The sequence below is a fragment of the Mycteria americana genome, chromosome 6 (assembly GCF_035582795.1).
Source record: "Mycteria americana isolate JAX WOST 10 ecotype Jacksonville Zoo and Gardens chromosome 6, USCA_MyAme_1.0, whole genome shotgun sequence".
NCBI lineage: Eukaryota > Metazoa > Chordata > Aves > Ciconiiformes > Ciconiidae > Mycteria > Mycteria americana.
The window spans coordinates 35,265,345-35,284,428 of NC_134370.1; the positions used below are offsets into that span (position 1 = coordinate 35,265,345).

At 37.1% G+C, this 19,084-nt stretch overlaps 1 protein-coding gene across 7 annotated transcripts in view; it reads right to left on the reverse strand.

The window, feature by feature from the left end:
- RTKN2 (rhotekin 2) overlaps positions 1 to 19,084 on the reverse strand; it is a 52,513-nt gene that overhangs the window by 20,880 nt on the left and 12,549 nt on the right. For all 7 annotated transcript variants that reach the window (XR_012776178.1, XR_012776179.1, XR_012776180.1 and 4 more), the window contains 6 exons: positions 17,710 to 17,910; positions 12,863 to 12,957; positions 11,179 to 11,285; positions 10,031 to 10,162; positions 3,128 to 3,293; positions 1,064 to 1,171 (listed from right to left, as the gene is read on the reverse strand). Coding sequence is in view for 4 of the 7 variants with exons in the window: in XM_075505293.1 (XP_075361408.1) it covers positions 1,064 to 1,171; positions 3,128 to 3,293; positions 10,031 to 10,162; positions 11,179 to 11,285; positions 12,863 to 12,957; positions 17,710 to 17,910 (809 nt within the window). In the remaining 3 variants the exon portion in view is untranslated. The remainder of the gene's footprint in view (positions 1 to 1,063; positions 1,172 to 3,127; positions 3,294 to 10,030; positions 10,163 to 11,178; positions 11,286 to 12,862; positions 12,958 to 17,709; positions 17,911 to 19,084) is intronic.

The following is a 19,084-nucleotide window of genomic DNA, read 5'->3' on the forward strand; positions in this document are numbered from 1 at the left end:
CAAATACTATACTAGAAGTATATAATACTAGCCTCAAATACTATTACTAATACTAGAAGTAATACTAGCCTCAAACAGCAGCAATATCTTTTCTATTGCAGGCCACACGTTAATGATTTTCAACACATTTTTAAACACAGGGTTTTACCTATGAATACTATAAATAAGCAGAAAAAAAAAAGCTGGTATATTAAGAGTGAAACAGAGTTTGTGTTCTGTTCCTCACTGATGTACTTGAGTATCAGCAGAATTATGCTACTGTGTTACCTTCGTAAAACTTCTATATAGTTAATTTACTGCCTTGCTGCTCTGCAGTCATAGCTTAGATAGGACTTTCTTGACTGTTCAGTGCTCTGACGCACAGTAACACAATGACCCACATGGCATTTTGAACATCTTCACAGTTTCAATCTCAAGCAGCAAGCAGTCAGGCATTTATAGTTGTACAGTGTTTCTCAGCCAATACCGCATCGGATCCATTAAAACAAAGTGACCTACTTTTTCTAGTCTGTAAATATTATTTCTGTAATGAAACTATTAAAATAATCCTGCTGCATACCATTTTGCTCTGTAAAAATACAAGTCTCAAATACATGCTGGCTAGATTTTCCAAGCATATTTTTCAACATCATTACCAAAGACCAAACCGTTAGGTGAGTTATGTTAGGTAAGCCTTTAAATAGCTTTAAGAACAGCAAATTAATTTCATGCAACTAGTTAAAGACATTATTGGTTTGCAGACTGGACTATTTTACCTTTACATTTCCTGAGCTTTATACTACCCTTACGATGAGTGTTTATTTCTAGTGACAGCTTTTTTGAATGTGTTCAGTTACAGTTCAGATTGCTGATTTTTGGCTCAAGGTATAAAAATATATTCATTATTTCTGCTGTTACAAATTCAGATTTAATATGAACTCCTTGGTATGCAATTATGTTGCTCTTTCATTGTCTGAATTGTCCTTGAAACACTCAGTGTTTCAACATCAACACCAGAAGCCATCTGAATACAGACAATGTTGTTTCTGTTACCCTGCAACTTGAAAAGACAAATCCCACTTACTCATATCATGGTAGACGGAGGTCGCTTCTTTTGTCAAGAACAAAGGTGGTTTCCGTGGTGACATAATCTCAATTTTCATAAGTTCTTCACAACAATGTTTCCACTGGCCTGAGAGAGAAAAGAGAACAATGACTGGAACTTAAACACTTCAGCCTGAAAAAAAATTGAAGTTATTAGGTTGTGTTAGGAAACTATCTCCAAAGCAATGCTAAACAGTAAGCATTTACTTTTGTTTAGCAGGAATGCTCAGGATGCATTTGTATTTTCAACTCTGTACTCATTCTCTTAGCACAAAGGTCATAAGCTACCACCTTTAATTTAAGCATCCCAGCAGTACTGTTATACTATGAGGGTTAAACACCATAATTTGCCTTCAAATCCCCAAACACAGTATAAATTCATCAGAAAAAAACCTAAAAAAAAAAAAAAAAAAATTAAGGTTAGGGAAGCTTCATGAAGTTATCAGGGACAACCTCCAATATACTGCAAGCTGGATGTTATACAACTATGTTACAAGTTATAGTAAAGGGACGTTCTGTCTTTACTAGAGGATAACTTGCCTTTTATCCGTTAGCAGACAAGGAAACCTCTTTTTCTATTAATAGATTTTGACCTTAAGGAAAACAAGACACAGTAAAATTACTTTGTTCATACCAATCATTCCAACTTTTCTGAGCACATTAATTTTAAGCGAATTTTAGAACCAGGGAAGAAAAAAGGCATTTAAATGCCAAGTGACCCATTTTTTCTGAACCTAAGGAAAATGTCTCAAAAAATCCATGGGTATTCTATCTTTAATGAATAAGAAGTAGTTCTTTTACCCCACTCTACGGCTAATTTAGAGAGGATGCCCTAGTTTTTGCTTGGTGTGTTTCTTTAATTGATAGAGCCTTTTCTCATTGTAAATCAGAGCTAGAAAGGACTAGAAATACAAACTACAATACCGAGTTTCCACAACCTCAATTCACTGATTTTATTGGTGTGACCTCTGACTAAAGACTGATATTTCTTAGTTGAGCTGGTTCTGTTTTCTGACCTGATAAAAATGGCTATCAGGAACCAACTATACCTTGTCAATGACAGCATAATAACTGACAGTTTTTCTCTACTCTTAATAAACCTGTGAGTCAAACTACTAAAGCAGAGGAAAAAGACGAACACAAATTAATCTATATAGTTCTTATAGTAAATATTTGGTGTTAAACAAGCAACACATTATACTACTTCAATACCCTCTCACTATTTTGCACCAATAAATGAGTTTCTTATCTCATGTAAGAACAGTGTTGCCCCAGAGCTTAGCCAAAGGATCAGGGTATCAATTTATCATATAATTTATATCATCTCTTACAAAGCCTCAGGTACAGCTTTTACCAGGTTCAAGTAAGCAGTGTGTATTTGCATGACTGGATTGGAGTGTAGCTAGGTAAGCATATTCCCGTGTGACAAGAGTACCAAAACCTTAGAATTGCCAACAGAATCAAGTAATCCCTATTGCAACAAATTGCAATTTAATTCATCCATAATACTGCTGAGCAAAGAAATCCCATATACACGTGCCCACTTGCAAGGGCTGGCTGAATCTGCATCCTAGGCAAGGCCTCACACGAATCCAGCATCCTCACTACTTCCCACTAAGGCTTCTATGCCTAAAGGTTTCATACTTGCAGAATCTCACAAAACCAACACACTACTAGTAGGATGCCCAAGCAGAGGTGGACTCTTCCTGCTACAGTGGAGGAAGAGATGGTGTGAATTTAGCAGTCCTTAAAAAAATTATCTAGAACACTGCTAAAAGACACCAACTTCTTTTGAGATTGATGGACGTATTCTGCTGCTGGTTTCCTGCAAAACCCAGCTGAAAACATGGACTTTGTTTTGTCAAATATTTGCCTTCCAACGGTTTAGACCACCACCCAATATTATCCCAAAGAACATTTTTCTTCTCATGGTTGCAAGCAAAGGCTTATGAGGCAATTCCAATTCAAATTGTTCAAAGATCCCTTTGATGTTACATAACACCCCACTTGGAGGGCACGCTGCCAGCACTGCCTGCTTACTTACTCAGATCATAAAAGTGCTGCCAGAAAGCCTCCATCCACTTATGAAGTTCTTCCCTACTGTCAGTAGCAAAAACTTGCATCACAGCCTCTCCAGACACGGGGTTGATAACAGAGAAGTTATTAGTTCTTCTCTTGGAGTCCTTATCCACAGCTCGAATTCTGGTTTCCTAGGAACGACAAAGTGTAGTAATGACTTATTGCTTCAGCTCCACACTGGCATCACCTTATGGCCAACGACAGTGTAAGGGAGGTATCATTTGGGTTTTTTATCTAATCCAGATTAAATTCCAATTAAAAAGAAAGGAACTAATGTCAAGAACTGCTTATAAAAATATTTTCTCATAAAACTATTAAAATGGCATAAAATATGAACAATAAGGGAATGGAGCAGAATTACTGCAGTTTAGTTCTGAATTATAGAATGTACGTTCTGTGTTTCCCCTCCCTCTGCCTTCAGCAGCTCATCTCACACAGCTCATCCTTCTCCACAGTAGTTTAGTGAATAATCTAAAATAAGAGCAAGCAGCTCCTTTTCTCTGAACTCTTCAGCTGGACAACCACATTGTTACAGCTGCTATTTAGGTCTCCTACTGCACTTCTGTGGGCCATTGTTTATGCAATGTATTCTAAACTTGTTTCTATTTTATGTTCATCTTAGTGAATCAGGACATTCAGGGCTAATACTACAGCAACAGGAAATTTGAAAAGAAACTTATCTAGTCCACATTTAAAGGAGCATTTGTAGCAGTTACTCATACAGTTCTGCTAGAACAAACTTCCAGCATGAAAAAAACATTTTGCTCTAATATAAAAAAATCCTATTTGTCATTTCAAAATAGACATTTTAGTTTTGCCTTAATTAGGGAGAGCTACATAGAAACAATTAAAAATATATATGAGAAGTATATGACAAGTCTATCAAATTTCTTCAGCTAATGTTAGAAAGGCTATCAGATTACACAGCAGCACTGTTACAGCCAAGGTTTCCCCTTCTGTTCAGGGACGTAGTTCAATTGATTTTTATCATCTAGACTAGATCCAGTGGTATTTTCATAGTATCCAGTTTCTTTGCTATGGCATTACTACAGTAAAAAAAGCACTTACCCCTAACTGAGTGGTTTGGGTTTTTTTTCATGTGTAAAATACTGGAAGATTTTCATTAAAGTCTGATAAAACACAACTGAAAAAATTTCCAGAACACAACTAGTCAACATTGCTGCTCATCACAACACGATGAACAAATTAAAATAATTAACATTATTTACAAAAGTAAAAGCAGAAACCCCAGAAGTATCTTTGCATATACAATTCAACCTGACTGAACAAGCAATGGCCTATTACAACACTGCTCTTTAAAGCATTTTTGCCATATCCAGGAGAGCAGCATAAACCCAAATCCTGATGGGATGACGGGCTTCGGCGCCAGGGAACCAGTCGGCACCCTACAGCTGGCCGGCCCCGGAGCCTGGCAGGACACAAAGCTGCCTAGCGCACATTAAGACCATGCAGCGCCCTCCTGCTGCACAAGGGTGTCCCCTGGCATGGGGAATGCCCCAGGTTTTGAAGGAAGCCAACAACCACAGCCAGGGTTGTGTTTGAACATCTCCTCTCTGGATGGACAGTGAATCTGACCACAAAGGTAGGCTCAGGGCATTCCTCAAAATACAGTGGGGACAGATCAACCATGCTCCTTTTTACACAATTCAACCAAATGTCAAACATCTGCTAAACATGTCAAATATACACCTACAGAAATTAAGTTTACACGTGGGATCCCATGGGGATAAGCCTAGTTAGGATATTCAGAAAAACAAAAAATATTCTACAGAACATTCCCCAGATTTTAAATGCATTACTGAAGTAACCATTTGAAATACCTACAGCTGCTTGTAGCATATCTGATGGATATGCTCATTTAAATTCTTCTGTCTAAAAATAGGAGATGAAGTAATTCATCCATAAGCGCTCTATATCCCATTAACTCAGGTAACCATAGATACCAGCAAAAAAATTAAATCAAATAGATTAACATTTGACAGGTAAGAACTTCAAGCATACCATACACACAAGTTTATTTAATGATGTTTGCTGCAGGTTTTATCCCACAACTATGGTATTATTCAAACGAGATAAATCCTCAAGCAACAATCTCTATCTGATGCTTGAATATTTAAGGAGTGATACAAGATGCCATTACAGTAATGGGCTGATAAATTTACCAAGCTTGGGTGAATTACACTACATGCCCAGTTCCACTTCACAAAAAAACAGAATAATAAAAACCCCAGCCAAAAAAACAAAAACACCCCCGCAAAACAACAACAAAAAAGTGTCTTAAGGTACCATGTTATAACGCTTAACCTTTCACAGTCATATAGACAACTGAACCAGTTCTGCTACAGCTGTTGTAAAGACCAGAACAATCAGTGAATCGGCATAGGAAAAAGTGAGTTGAATCTTGAACTCAAATGACTCTTTTTGGGGAAGCTGAAGCCAGTCTTACATCCTATATGCAAAAGATTTTTTTTTTTGAAGGTAGGGAAAGACTAAAAGGGAAAATGATAATTTTTTTTTTTTCACATAAGGTAAATACAAATCTTCCTCTATACTTTTCCCCCCAAATCAAAAAATCTCTTTGCCTGATAATACATCTCTGGAGAGCTCATCTTTTAAGCTAAAAAGGAAAAAAAAAAAAAACCACAAAAACAAGAAAAAAAAGCGGGGGAGAGAGAACTTTTTTATTGCTGAGGTGCAATACTTTCCTGCTAAGCCTGACACACTGAGGAGCACTGGTTATAAAGATCATTTTGAGACATCAAAACAAATTACAGTTCTTGAGAAAAATATTGCATAGCCTAAAATCCAGTTCTGTGTATCTATTTTAAGATTAAACAAACCAAATCGCACATAACAAACTTCCTTCATGTTTTTAGTACCAAAAAATAAACCAAGAAATAACAACACAACACTGGAAACAAAATATAATCTGTTCGTGTGTTGGTTTCTGCTGTAATGTTAACAATTTCCATGGTTTGTTTTAGGTGAGCAGGGAAATATGGTTAAATTTAAAATTATGGCTTTCAAACACATTAATGCACAAGACCGAATTCACCAGATCAGCTACGAATATTTTCTCCTTTCATCTTCATTGTTTTGTGAACTTGTATTAACATAACATCCATGTGGCCACTGGATGGTAAGTATAATGTGCAAGTATAACATGGAAGAGCAATATTAGGATTTCTACACCATTTTAGCTATCTTCAGTGCAATGCAGCTGTGAAAAACCAGGAGAAGGAGATGGCATTATATGACCAGCCAGCATTCTGTGGAGCACAGGGAGTCATAAAGCATTGTTTCCAAACCACTCAATTTGGGCATGTGTGTTATAAGGTCCACTGTGTGGGCTCTGGGATATTACATCTGCTTCTCCAGCCTGCATCCACAATTTCTTTCAAGCAATTGCAGGACTAAACTGAGCAACGTGACGTTAGATACCAGATATATGGAGGCATTTAACTAGTCTGTGCTTTTCCAAAATATTTTCACGTGTATGAAGGCTTGTCTAAGCCAACCAGTGTGACAAAGACCTTACTACAGAGAACATAGATATTTTCAGGGCTGCTCTTGTTTCACCACTGGTGGAGTTCCGTGATGCAGAGAATATTGCTCATACTGCTGGCTCCCTAAATGTTCACATTGTCAAGAACTCATATGGATATCCTTCTGCTCCAGTCCAAGGGTGAACTCCCTGGTTCCCTAGAAATACTGCATGGTTCCCCTGAAGTTATGCTGCTGCAGCCATCACTACATTTTCCAATGAATTTCTCTACCTGACCTAGCCCAGAACAGATGTTCCAACAAGAACTGTCATTCAAGGTAACAGTCTGCAGAAATGCCAGCTTGATTTTGTCCTTTCACTCCTGCTACACTGTTTAGCAACCAATCTATGAACCCTGAGCCCATGGCTGCAAACACTCGTTGTTCCTCATCCTGTTCACCTCAACAATTAGCATGAGCACGGAGATAGCTCTGGGCCTGCTGCACTGCATGGCACCAGATCAAAGACTGCATGGGCAAAATATGCCATGAAGGAAATCACGGGCCTACGTTAATTCAAAGCGACATCCCAGAATTCCTCAAGCTTCAGGCACACATGGCACAAGAAAAGTTTCATAATCTATGACCAGGACACAATAGGATATGTATTCCAAATACTGAGCAACTAACATGAACCACTGGCATATGCACCAATTTGCTAAGCTATCAGGTGTAGGCAAGGCCTTTATTATTCATTTCAAACTAAAGAAAACTTGAAAAAATTTCAGGAACTGGCCCATAAGGAGTATTTCTTGTTCAAATTGGATTCCAGCAAATTTTCTTTGCTACAGAAAATATAATTTCTCTTTTTCCACTTAGTTGTGCAATATAATAAGTTATAATCACATTTAGCTGGAACAATAATAGTAGCACTTGCATAATAGGAACTGTAGAACCATTCTTGCTCAACAGCAGTAGGAGTGAAGTCATCTGAAGTTGAAGTAATGACTTTGCTGATCTTAATGGCTTCTTCAAGTCTCGATTCAAAGGGAATGGGAAATAAGGCTATCAGCATGAATATTTTCCAGAGTTTCTCATAAATCCAGATTATTTCATTACTTTTCAGAAAGTATCTTCAATTACATGTAAAGGATCAGCTTCACATTAGAAATGAAAATGCAACCAGAAGAGATTTTAGTTAGAACATCTAGAGTTGATGTTCAATCTCAACTTTCATTTTGAAATTGCTGTTTCTATAACAACATGTAGCAGACAAGCCCATATGATTAGTTTGATTTCATTTAATCTGTAAGAGAAATTTCATAACAAAGGAATCAAAAAATATCTGCAGGCATTAAGTTATTTTCAAGAGAAACTGTTTAAAGTAGTAAAGTATCCAAATATGTTTTAAATTGCAATTTTTTCCTGGTTTTAATTTAAATTGAAGATGTATTCACAGTCATATTCTCCAGCAGTCCGACATTTTTGTAAAATGGTATAAGATACATGATTTATGTACCTTCTATGTTAGCTTTAAGGATAATCTGCAAACATACAGTCTCCCAGCAAAGGCTTATCAAGCTGGATTTTAGGTTCTAAGGTAACTTGGAGGAGCAAAATACCTTAGTATGGTTATTTTAAAAGGAAAAGCAAAACTAGGATACAGACCCAGAGACCTCCAAGGAAAGATTTGAGGTAGCCTCATAGATAATTTTCAAAAATATTACTGTCGCATTTTAGAATATGGATTTACTCATTCTATAATTTACTAAAGTTTACCATTTCTTAACTGATATTGTGAACAGCTGGAAAGCAGAATTATGGCAAAGGCTGACTAGTGCAATTAAAAGTGACTGAAGAGGTAAGCAAGTAAACCTGCTTAAATATATATCACAATATAAACACTTATTTAATGTAAATGTTTGAACAATTGGAAGGAAAAATGGCTTTGTTAAAAGATATGGCACTAGCAGAAAGGTGTTTTTAATTAAGGAATCAATTTAAATCTTAGCACATTAAAAACGAATCCTAACACAAACAGGTCACATTGTTGCCCCCAGTTTAAATGTTTGGTTTATATACAAGTCTCACTCTAGGTGAGAATGCAGTCATGTTTTCCAGAAACTTTAAAGCCACCAAAACCTGCTATTGCTCTTGTAAGAAGCAGTTCTTTATTACTCTATGTCCCTACACATTCCCAGTCATAGCCTAGCCCCTTCCTTGTACCACACAAGCATTTGTGTAGCCACATAGTGAACTGGGTAAGAGAATTTATTAAAGGGAACCACAGTTGAAACCAACCCTCCTCCTTCCCCCAAAATGAGCTAATTTTAACCCACATCAGTTCCCTCATCCAATTCATCAGTCAGCTGCCCTAATGCCTGCCTTGGCATAAAGCAGCACAGCAACCAGAACAAGCAACTGGATGGGAGAAATGCTTCTTTCAGAATTAGTGTTGGCATCAAGAGTTCAAGTAGTACAGCAGCAGAACCCAGATCAACCTGTGCTTAACACAGTTTCCAAATGTGTCTGTTTACTTACGTAAGATGAATCTAGCTACATCAATTGCAAATAACATTAAATTCCTCTACTCATCCTTACGTGATATTAACTCTTGATGACTGCACCAAAAACAGTTTTTGAAAGCATCTCTTCACTCTAATGCTTGCCATTCTAGAAGGTCCTTCCGATAACATTCCTAAATTGAACAATTAAATACTTACTTCAAATTAAATACTTAATGTTTCTTTAGCAAAATAGTAAGTAATGTTTTAATTTTAAGTTGTAAACCCATCAGGGTATGAAAAGCAGCAATAATGTCATCCTAGAGAACAGAACTTCCAAAGTTATTGTGCACTGTACAAAACCAGTATTAAGAAAAGCAGCTTATTTTAAGGCACTAAAATGCTTCAAACAATTTTCCACCTCTCCTTCTAATTAAGACTGTGGCCAAATAACACGCACCAACAAAAAAGCTTTTGTTAAAATTTCACCTTGCTGAGGACAAAAGTCTACCAGAGCATTGCCAAGGGACTGTAAGCAATACATTTCCAAGGGCTGTCTTATGGAACTGTCATATAACAAGTTACCACTTTTCCTGAAGAAAAACATCCTCCTTTCTACCTCTATGTTAAGTCTAATGCAATAGAAGGAACTTACGTTCACAGCTAAGAAATGTAAGGTACTTGCTAAAAAATTCAGCGACTGCAAATTTCACTGAAGCATATCCCACCCACATGCTACCTATGAAGCATAGCAGCAGCTTAAAGCCCAAATGACTGTAGGTATGTCTTAAAACAAAAACAACCTCCCCCAGAATAAACAAAAAACCCAAACCAAAAAAACCCCATACAACCAATTTTACCTTGTTGATGGAAACCGTCAATGCTGGCTCAAGTTTAGCTTCAATTTCTTCTGGAGAATAATAACAAAAGAGCTTGCCACCTCTTAGTACGCAATACAGCCTCCTCCAGCTGGTTAGACTTCCTATCATTTGCTAAAGGGAAGACATAGTCAGAAACTGCCAAACAAACTACAAATTAAGAGCATATTACAAGGTACACACAGATCAGCCCTGTGTGATCAAAACTTGGCCACACTGAATTCTTTCCTATAACAAAGACTTTCTGTTGCAGAACATTTCAGAGTGACTGATTTTTGAAATGTTAGCAATACTTTAAATGTCTTTTGGTGTTTTACAGTTTTCACAGATCTATTGTCTTGTGATACTCGCAATACAGAATCTGCTGGTTCGCACAGACAGAATGAAATCTAGAACTGGTGTCCACTGTCAGAAAGAAACCACCTTTATTGCTACAGTAATTACACAATAAGAGAAATAAAGAGTATCTCACTTTGGAAATACATAGTACATTCAACAAATGTCAAGCAAAGACATTTGTCTAGAATTTCCACTTCCTCAAACGAATTTTCTGAACAGCTTTCACAAATGCATTATAGTTTTACATAGTTTAAAGCCTGTAATTCAGCACTCCTGCCAAATGACCCAGCCCCTCTGGGCCTCCACTATCACCTCCTCATTTGCCTAGTTGTTGCAATGAACCAAAATAGAGAAGTAAACTGAGTTCACATGAATCAGTTTTGAAGGGATGAGTTTAAATATGGCTCAGTTCACCAGTCAGATTCACCATGCTGTGATATGAACCCTTGTGCTAGCACAATGAGAGGTATGTACAAGGATGAGAGCCACAGGATTATTAGGACTGCTGCCATCAAGTACCAGCCTAAACCGATTCTGAAACAACTATACTTGATCTTTATGTAACAGCCTAAATAATTTTATTGATAAGCGTGCCAAGGAAACATTTATTTCTTGATGCTTAGCCACTGAAGATAACTGTAAACGCAGCTGTGAGATAGAATTTTACCCCTTGCTCTAGGTAGAACAGGTTCTCAAGAAACCACTTCAGGAAAAAGCAAATGTTTTAACAATTGACTCTTAGTGACAGCTATTAACAGAAGAGAACATAAACACAAGCAAGGTCTTCTTACCTGCTGATTAAGAAATCCTGCCATCATATCCCGAGCCATGCAGGAAGGCTGAGCAACTAAACGGCAACACATGTTTCCATACAGGGGGAGCCAAAAAGAGGATTCCTCTGGGGGAAAAGACCGGGGGGGGAAAAAAAAAAAAGGACAAACACTTAGTTCCAAACATTTGTTCTAAATATATAGTTTAGCTTTCTACATCCATTTTTATATTAAGATCATGAATGTTAATGTAAGCAGTTTTTATATTTAAAGAAAGAGATCTCACCCTGTAGGATTAGACTAAAACTGATTTTTAGTCTTCAGTAGGTTTTTTAATTAGCAAAAAAAAAAGGAAAAAAAATTTCCGAAAGAATTTCAAGTAAAAATGGAGACATTGTTCTGCAAGAACAAGTTATTCTTACATAAAATGTAGCTCTCAATCTCATTTCACAGCTAGAAGCATTTTGAAAGATATGTACACTGGCCATCTCATCTAAGTAGGATCCCTGAGCCCATCCCATCGTGGAGCACAGCTACATTTACACATGAGCACTTTGATTCAGATTGTTTTATTAAGGCTTAGAATTTGTATCTACTTCTGTCTTCAGTGCTAGAAGAGCATTTAGGATTCCAAGGAGTTTCTAATGAATTGCAACATCCCTCCTCGCTCAGCTCTGCTATGTAATAGGCTCTCTCTTCTGTAATTAGAAGCAGGTAATACAACATTCCATTGACATGACTCTCTCTTTGGTCATGTTTTAGAAATGCTTGTAATGAACCAAAATATCCAGGTATGTCATTTCTCACCAGACTAAATTATGTAAATTAATGACAGAAAAAGGAATTTGAAGAAGAAAGAGTATAAAGTACTAATAAAGAAAGGCTTACAAATATCAAAGATACTCAGAATTATTCATCCAACCCTTCAAGAAACAAATGCCCCATCAATCTTCAAATCTGTACTTATTCAGAATTAAAGAAGTGTAAAGAATGAAATTCTCTATGAGGTCAAGTTCACCTAAGCAAAAGATAAAGTTCCCAGAAGCTACAGTGCAATACAGTGAAAGTCCCATGTCTTAAGTTAACAATTAGAGCGTGGCTCATGGGAGGGGTTATCCTTTCAGAAAATAATGGACGAAGTATCAAAAACTGTACTCCTGCTACTTAAAACATTACCTTCAGTTGCAGCATAGTCATAGTCCCTGTGTTAGCATCTAGGTTGACTGCTGCCAACTTTGTGCTGTCCCAGAGCTGAAGTACAGCCACCAACACAAATTGCAAGCACACGTGCTTACATCCTCTGTTAAATCTGGGCTTGAAACAACCTAGCTGAACTGAAGCTATTTTTCTACTTTCCTTCTGACTACAGAGGAAAAAGCTGTTCTTCATTCCGATACCCTTCCTTGGTTGTGAGGAAGAGGAAATAATTTGTATATAGCTACAACTCACATAAAACCGAGATGCAAATGACAGAAGAAACTCCCAAAAGAATTAAATTTTCATCTGGACTTGAAATTTTACTCAACTTACAGTTTATTCAGCTGTGTACAGATGCCTGTTTTAGAGCCGTTAAATATTTTATTAAAGTTGTTCTATATTAAGTATCAAGAAAAATAATCTCTTTAAGCTCTTTAGTTTACAAGAGAGAGAAATGCAAAATGTTACTGGTTTTTTATTTCCTTAAATTGGTACCATATGTACTTACCATTTCCTGTAATGGTAAGGCTGTGGGTCCTGAAATTGTCCTCAGCACTCTCCAGCCCCAAAGTGGTATATGCTAGCAAACTGTACTTTGCTCCACTAAATGTGAAAGAAAAGGCACGTTTAAGACATTTCTGCTTCACGTTACTCAGGCAGTAATTAAAGGGAGTCTAGACGTGCCTGAGATAACACATTTGGGTACAAGGGAACACCAAGGTGGAAGGCAGCACCTGTCAGTGACCACAGATTGCCACCCCCAAACCTCCTCCCACAGAACTCCTGTATCTCTGGTTTTCCTTGTAAACCACAGTGTAAACCTTACCTCCTGCCTCCAGCCATTGCAGTACCTCCAGTTCCCTCCCACCCCACAAATTCCAGGGCCTGTGGTCCAGGCCAACACCACGATGCCCCATCAGGTGGCTCTTTCCATAGCTACCTCTCTTGGACCTGCCAGCCAGGAGACTTCTCGTGTGGCCACTGCCTACGAGCTGGGCTCAAGCTTACTGCTGAGCCAGCGGCTGCCAAACCCAGGCGTAAAGGCTGTGCTTTCCAACCTCTCTGTACCCTGAGGATGCTAAAAGCATCTCTCTCCTCTAGTTAGACACCAAGTAACTTTTAATATGGCTCTTATTGCTAGGCCTAAACCAAATAGATTTGGTAATAGGTTCAAAAATTGCTATAGTTAATAGAACAACTGATGACATAAACTTTCTCTGAAAATATAGGTTAAAAATTAAAAGACTTTATACTGCTCCTCCATGTTGCTCTGCTCTTTTGCTTTGCCTGTGTAGACTACACTTTATAAAACAGTTGTTTACATATGTCTTTTTTAATAGTATCTAATAGCTTGATTCTTCACATGCAGAAATCTGTACAGAAATCCTACAGTCAGTTTTGTAGCATAAAGGACTCTGTCACTTATTGTGCTTACAGGTTTCAGAATGTTATATCTTTGTTTTGGATTTTGCCTAGGGGGGAAAAAAAAAAAAAAAATCACATTTACAATTCAGCACAGTGCATGTGGAATGCAATTCTTGGAATAAACTAGTATAAATTTGGTACATGTTTAACCTTTTCCCCCAAATACTCTTCAGACCAAGTAACAGATTTACAGTCCAGCAATGCAGTAAGAATTCCACCTGGCTAAAGGCAGTTTAAACGAAGTTCACAAGAAAACAAACCCCTCAAAATCACTAACTACTCTCCCTAACAGGATTTAGCATAAGATCCTTAAAATATCTTCAGTACAGCATAAGATAGCTTAGTGGTGTAAAAGGTGAGAAGACACTACTGAACTAACATCACTAAAAAATAGTCTTCTATCATAGTATTTCTCAGATGTTGTTTTTCCTAATAGCACAGTGGGAACATACAGTTTTAAAATCTTTGACTCTGCAGAGGAACAAGGCAGATGCCTACCTAGCCCTAACCCTAATGAAAGAGGAGGAGGAAAAGTAGCAAGTTTGTTAGCAGGGAGGTCTGTTACCTATCTATCTCAAGGGAATAAAGAGAAAATTAAATCGATATAACATTCTGGGCGAAGAACCACTGCTGTGAAACATTTCAAGAGGGCAATCTGAACAAAAACTCATCAGCATTTGTATATATTCCGTGCTAGACTGTTCCCTAACAAAAGATTCTCCACTGATTATGTTTTGCCATGCAGTTGAGCAATACATTACCATTCTATTTAAACTGTACCAAAAAGTTCAGTTTCTTCTCACAGATAAAACTTCTGTGCTGATTTTAGTTACTTTTTTTCTAAAGCATGACTAATTACCACAACAACCTTGCCAAAAAAAATAGCTACTTCACTTTTAAAATATGCTTCACAGTAACATTTTCGTTCTAAAATATTAACAGTCATTCCTTTCAGCCAGCTGCAATATAGTTTAGAAAAGTTTTATCTGCAAATATTTTTCAAATTTAACTGGCTAATCAGGATTGTTGACTACGTTTTGCCTCTACGTTTCACAGAATTAGCTAACTGCCTTAAATAAGTTTCTTTGTATAAGAAAGAATAATCTGCCTGCTGCATCTCATTCAGTACTTTGCATATCTATAGTATTTTTCCATGTAATAACTTTATTAAAAAAAAAAAAAAATCAGCTTATCTCCACAACATGCCTGTGGCAAAGGTTTGTTGTTAATTCTGTTTACTGATCAACTGACAGGCACCGAAGTTGCCACACAGACACTGGCATGGGAAGGTGCAACTATATCGCCCTTTCTTATCGATGCATATTAATGAATACATCTCAGATTCCAGAACTTGTTCCTGAATATTAATCCCAATGTTAGAAATCCCAGTCTTAGTTCACTCATCCAGATACACAGAGTGGAGGATTTGTGAGTCAAAAAAAAAACCAACCCAAACAAAAAAACACCACAAAAAAATGCTCACCTTTCAATCAGATCTTAAATAATAGAAGGTAAAAACAAATACAACCTTCAGGTACTAAAAAGAACCCAACTGTAAAAGTGAGGCCATTAGATTTGACTATGTACTTCTATCAAAATATCATTATGAATTTACCAATTCAAACATAGGGCACCAAAGCTGTGCCTCCAGCCCAGTGCAGGACAATACATAAAGGCAGTAACAACAAGTCCATGTGTAGGCCAGTTCTGCAAGTGAATAAACATGCACTTCAGGGAGTCTCTCCAGTGATTTATCCAGAGAGCAACCTAGTTACTCTGGAATTCAATGGTATAACTGCACTAAACATTTTCCTTCTACAACAAATTTAAAAAGAAAAGAAAAAAAAAAAACCCCTTAAGCTAGAATTGAAAAATTAAGCAGGCAAAAGACTGTATAGAAATGGAGAGATAATTAAGAGTAGAAAGAATATCAGCATAACTGAAGTTAACCAACCTAAGCAACCATTCAAAGCACTTTGTCACTAAGCTTTTGCAAGAAGTTACAAGGCTGACAGTTTCCTCACTAACCAGGGAGATTTCTAAGCCAAGAAGTTCAACACAGAGGGATCACAGACTTTTTGGAAAATGGAGAGCTTTGTCCCATGTGTGCTCTGAAATGAAAAAGGCCTGTACAAATGAAATCTACAGAGAAAAGATGTTCATATAATACAGAAAGTTCCCTTTTTTGTTGCAGTTTAATTTCACCTGCTGGACTGGTAAAATTCTCTGGGAACACTTGAAAGATCTCTTGTAATCTTGCAATCTCTTCCCCTCTATAAGGGCTACATACCAAGGTCTTACTAATATAAATCCTAAGGGGAGCCTATAAAAAAAAATTGACTTCTTTTCTGCCTATAATAACCCATTTCTTTCCAAGAATCTTTTTTAGTCACCTAGCAAACCCATTATTAAACACATTATTGTTCATTTAACCCTGTTAAGAAAGTAACAGTCACTGTGAGATGATTATTTACAGTAGAAACAACAAACTTTAAGATGGAGGAAAGCAAAATACAATTAAAATTGAGAAACCAAAAGCAAAACCCAAGGGAGAAGGCAGCTGTTTAGATTGTCTACCAATGCTTCTTCCTTAAAAGACAGGCAATCTATATTCAAGCTAGTATGGCCAGCAAATAAGCTAGTGGTTATATCTGAAACAAACTGTATCTAATGATAGTGTGTCATCGACCAACTGGAGCTTGTGGAAAGCACAGCCACCTGAGATGATACAGACTGAAAGATACATTGTCATTAGGTGGAACACACTGGAAAGTTAGTGATAAAATTTGCTTTGCTCTGTGGGTAAGATCTCTTGGATGTATATTTTTGATTGAAACAGGAGTATCAGTGTACAGTAATATCAGTTTGACAAAGATAGAATATGCTTGAACATTTCCTTTTAAAATCCAGGCAAATAGATATATGAAGCTAGACTAAGATTACACTCAACACCTGGCAAGAATTAGGCATTGATTCTTTACTGTTCAGCCACAAAAAAAAAAAAAGTAATTCCTTGAAAAAATTGCTTTCTAAAAAACATAAAATCAATATCATTAGTATTTACAATTTAGATACTTGGCCTGCTTAAATACCAATGAAATTAAAGTAGCTGGGAAATATTAGTAGGCAGTTAACTTCATTAAAAAATGCATGGAAGACTTAAGATCATTTTTAAAAGGAAACAGGTAAATTACTGGGAACAGCACTTATTTCTACGAACACTGAAAAACAGTAAGTAAAATTTAAAATGTTCTGTGGTAAAGTCAATTAAGAAAACTCCTGTTAAGCAGCTTGTAACTGTAAAGCACCTTTGACAGTCCACAGTTTTACTGAAAAGCCAGCAAGTGGAATGGCCCCCACGTGCACAGCATGCACCCCAGGCATGACAAACAGCTCGGTCAGCTTCGTTAGGAGAGAGGGTTCAAGAGAGGTTTCTCCTGTCTATATACCACACTTCTTTATTTTGCACAACTTGTAACTTTCAGATATGTCTACCTGTCTGTCAAGTATAAGCAAAACCGGCTAGGTGCAAAAATAATATGGGGGAGGGAGTAAATGGGAAAAGGGAGAAGGAGAGGCAGATGGACAGAGGGACACAGACAGACTGATCACACAAGCTTGGTTTCCTTCAGAGATCAAACTAAAAATATTACAGGGTTTGCAATAGCAGTGGATTTACCAGCTACCTGTATCGCAGAAGGATATAGCCTACTCACGTGTTTCAAGATCAGAACCAGGCCCCAAGGCTGAGTGACATGGTTGGAATTCACACCTACTTTCTCATTTCCTATTTAAAATGTAAATTTTTTTTCACTCTGGTAAGTACAGAAATAATTACTTTCTTGGCAATTTTCCAAAAATTTACAATTATATTTGGCTTATTTCTATTTTGAAAATGATAAAACCAGATTATCAATATATATGGCTTACTGGATGACTGGGTCAGCAGGCAAAAGGGATTCAGTGCTGTCTTCTTCCAGCGCAGCTTTGAGCTTCTTCCCTGTAGCTTTGCTGAGGGATGTTTTAAGCTTCTTTACTAGTTTCTTAGGAGTGTTTGTTACATATAAAGACTCCTCTGTACAGCAACTATACACTTCAACCTTCACCTGGAAATCTGGTCTTGCTTCATCACTGAAGAGAAGGAGGAGAAAATTTCAGAGCATTCGTTAATAAACTGAGTATGCAGCCATGGAATGCTGCTGCTACTATGTATATTAAATAACGTATATTTCTAATCAAGGGAAGGAATGCCATCAGATTCAGGTGAAGACATACATTAATATGGAATTAAAGTCTAGAGTACACAGCAGTAACTTAGTGTTTAAGTCATGGGATGGATGTTATAAATAACCATAAACAATTGCAAACAGGAAATTCAACATTTAGGTTAAAAACTGAAAAAAAACCCCATGTTATGGAAACACACAGGCAAGACATTCAAACATACTTAAATCTGCCCTCTACTGTTATGCAAAAGTCACGATTGAAAACCTATCCATGCATATGGTCCTAAATCAGATTGAACTGTGTTAAAGATATCTTAGTCGCACCCCATCCCCTTCACATTACTGAAAAAAATCCTGTCTCACTGACAACCAACAAAATTTGCCATTCATAACTTCACTAACTACTGCTGTGTTCTTCTGTCTGCAGCCTATGCTTTCTCAGTTTTCAATTCTACCAATTCTCATATTCTCAAGCTTAGTCATCAAACCAGAAGCCTAACCTCATCTTTCAGGTACAAATCATGTCATTACACACATGCCTATAACGAAATCATCCCAAAGGCTTTTATAAAAAGTCTTTCTTTATCTTGGGGGATACAAGGCAAATTAGAGTGCCTTTTCTGCTCTTGTTGCAGTATTTCACAGAAAATTATAATGGCCGAGTCTCATATCTTTGAAGAAGCAGATTTAAATCTTTGCCTGCACTCTTAACTTGAACAGGTGTTTAAGAGAGTTTAAAATCTGATTTAAAGATCCACTCTCTCTCAACCACTCAGTTTTCAGGGGCTTGATTTAAAGTTTTCAGTAGTTCTAGCTTTCCAGTCAGTCTTCCTCAGGAGACTGAATCTAAATTGCTAATATAAAAAATAAAGCAGGGGGAAAAAAAAAATTTAAGTGCCTCTCAGGACTCTCTTAAAAATTATAAAGCAACAAAAAAGTACATGAGAACACCTTTCTACTCTTTTCCAGGTTACTTTTAAAGATAAGTGAATAATTTCCTGTCTGGTATTCTTCAACTATAAGGACTGTGGCTGTAGCACATGCTCATATAGGCGTAACAGAACATGAGGTGTGGAAAA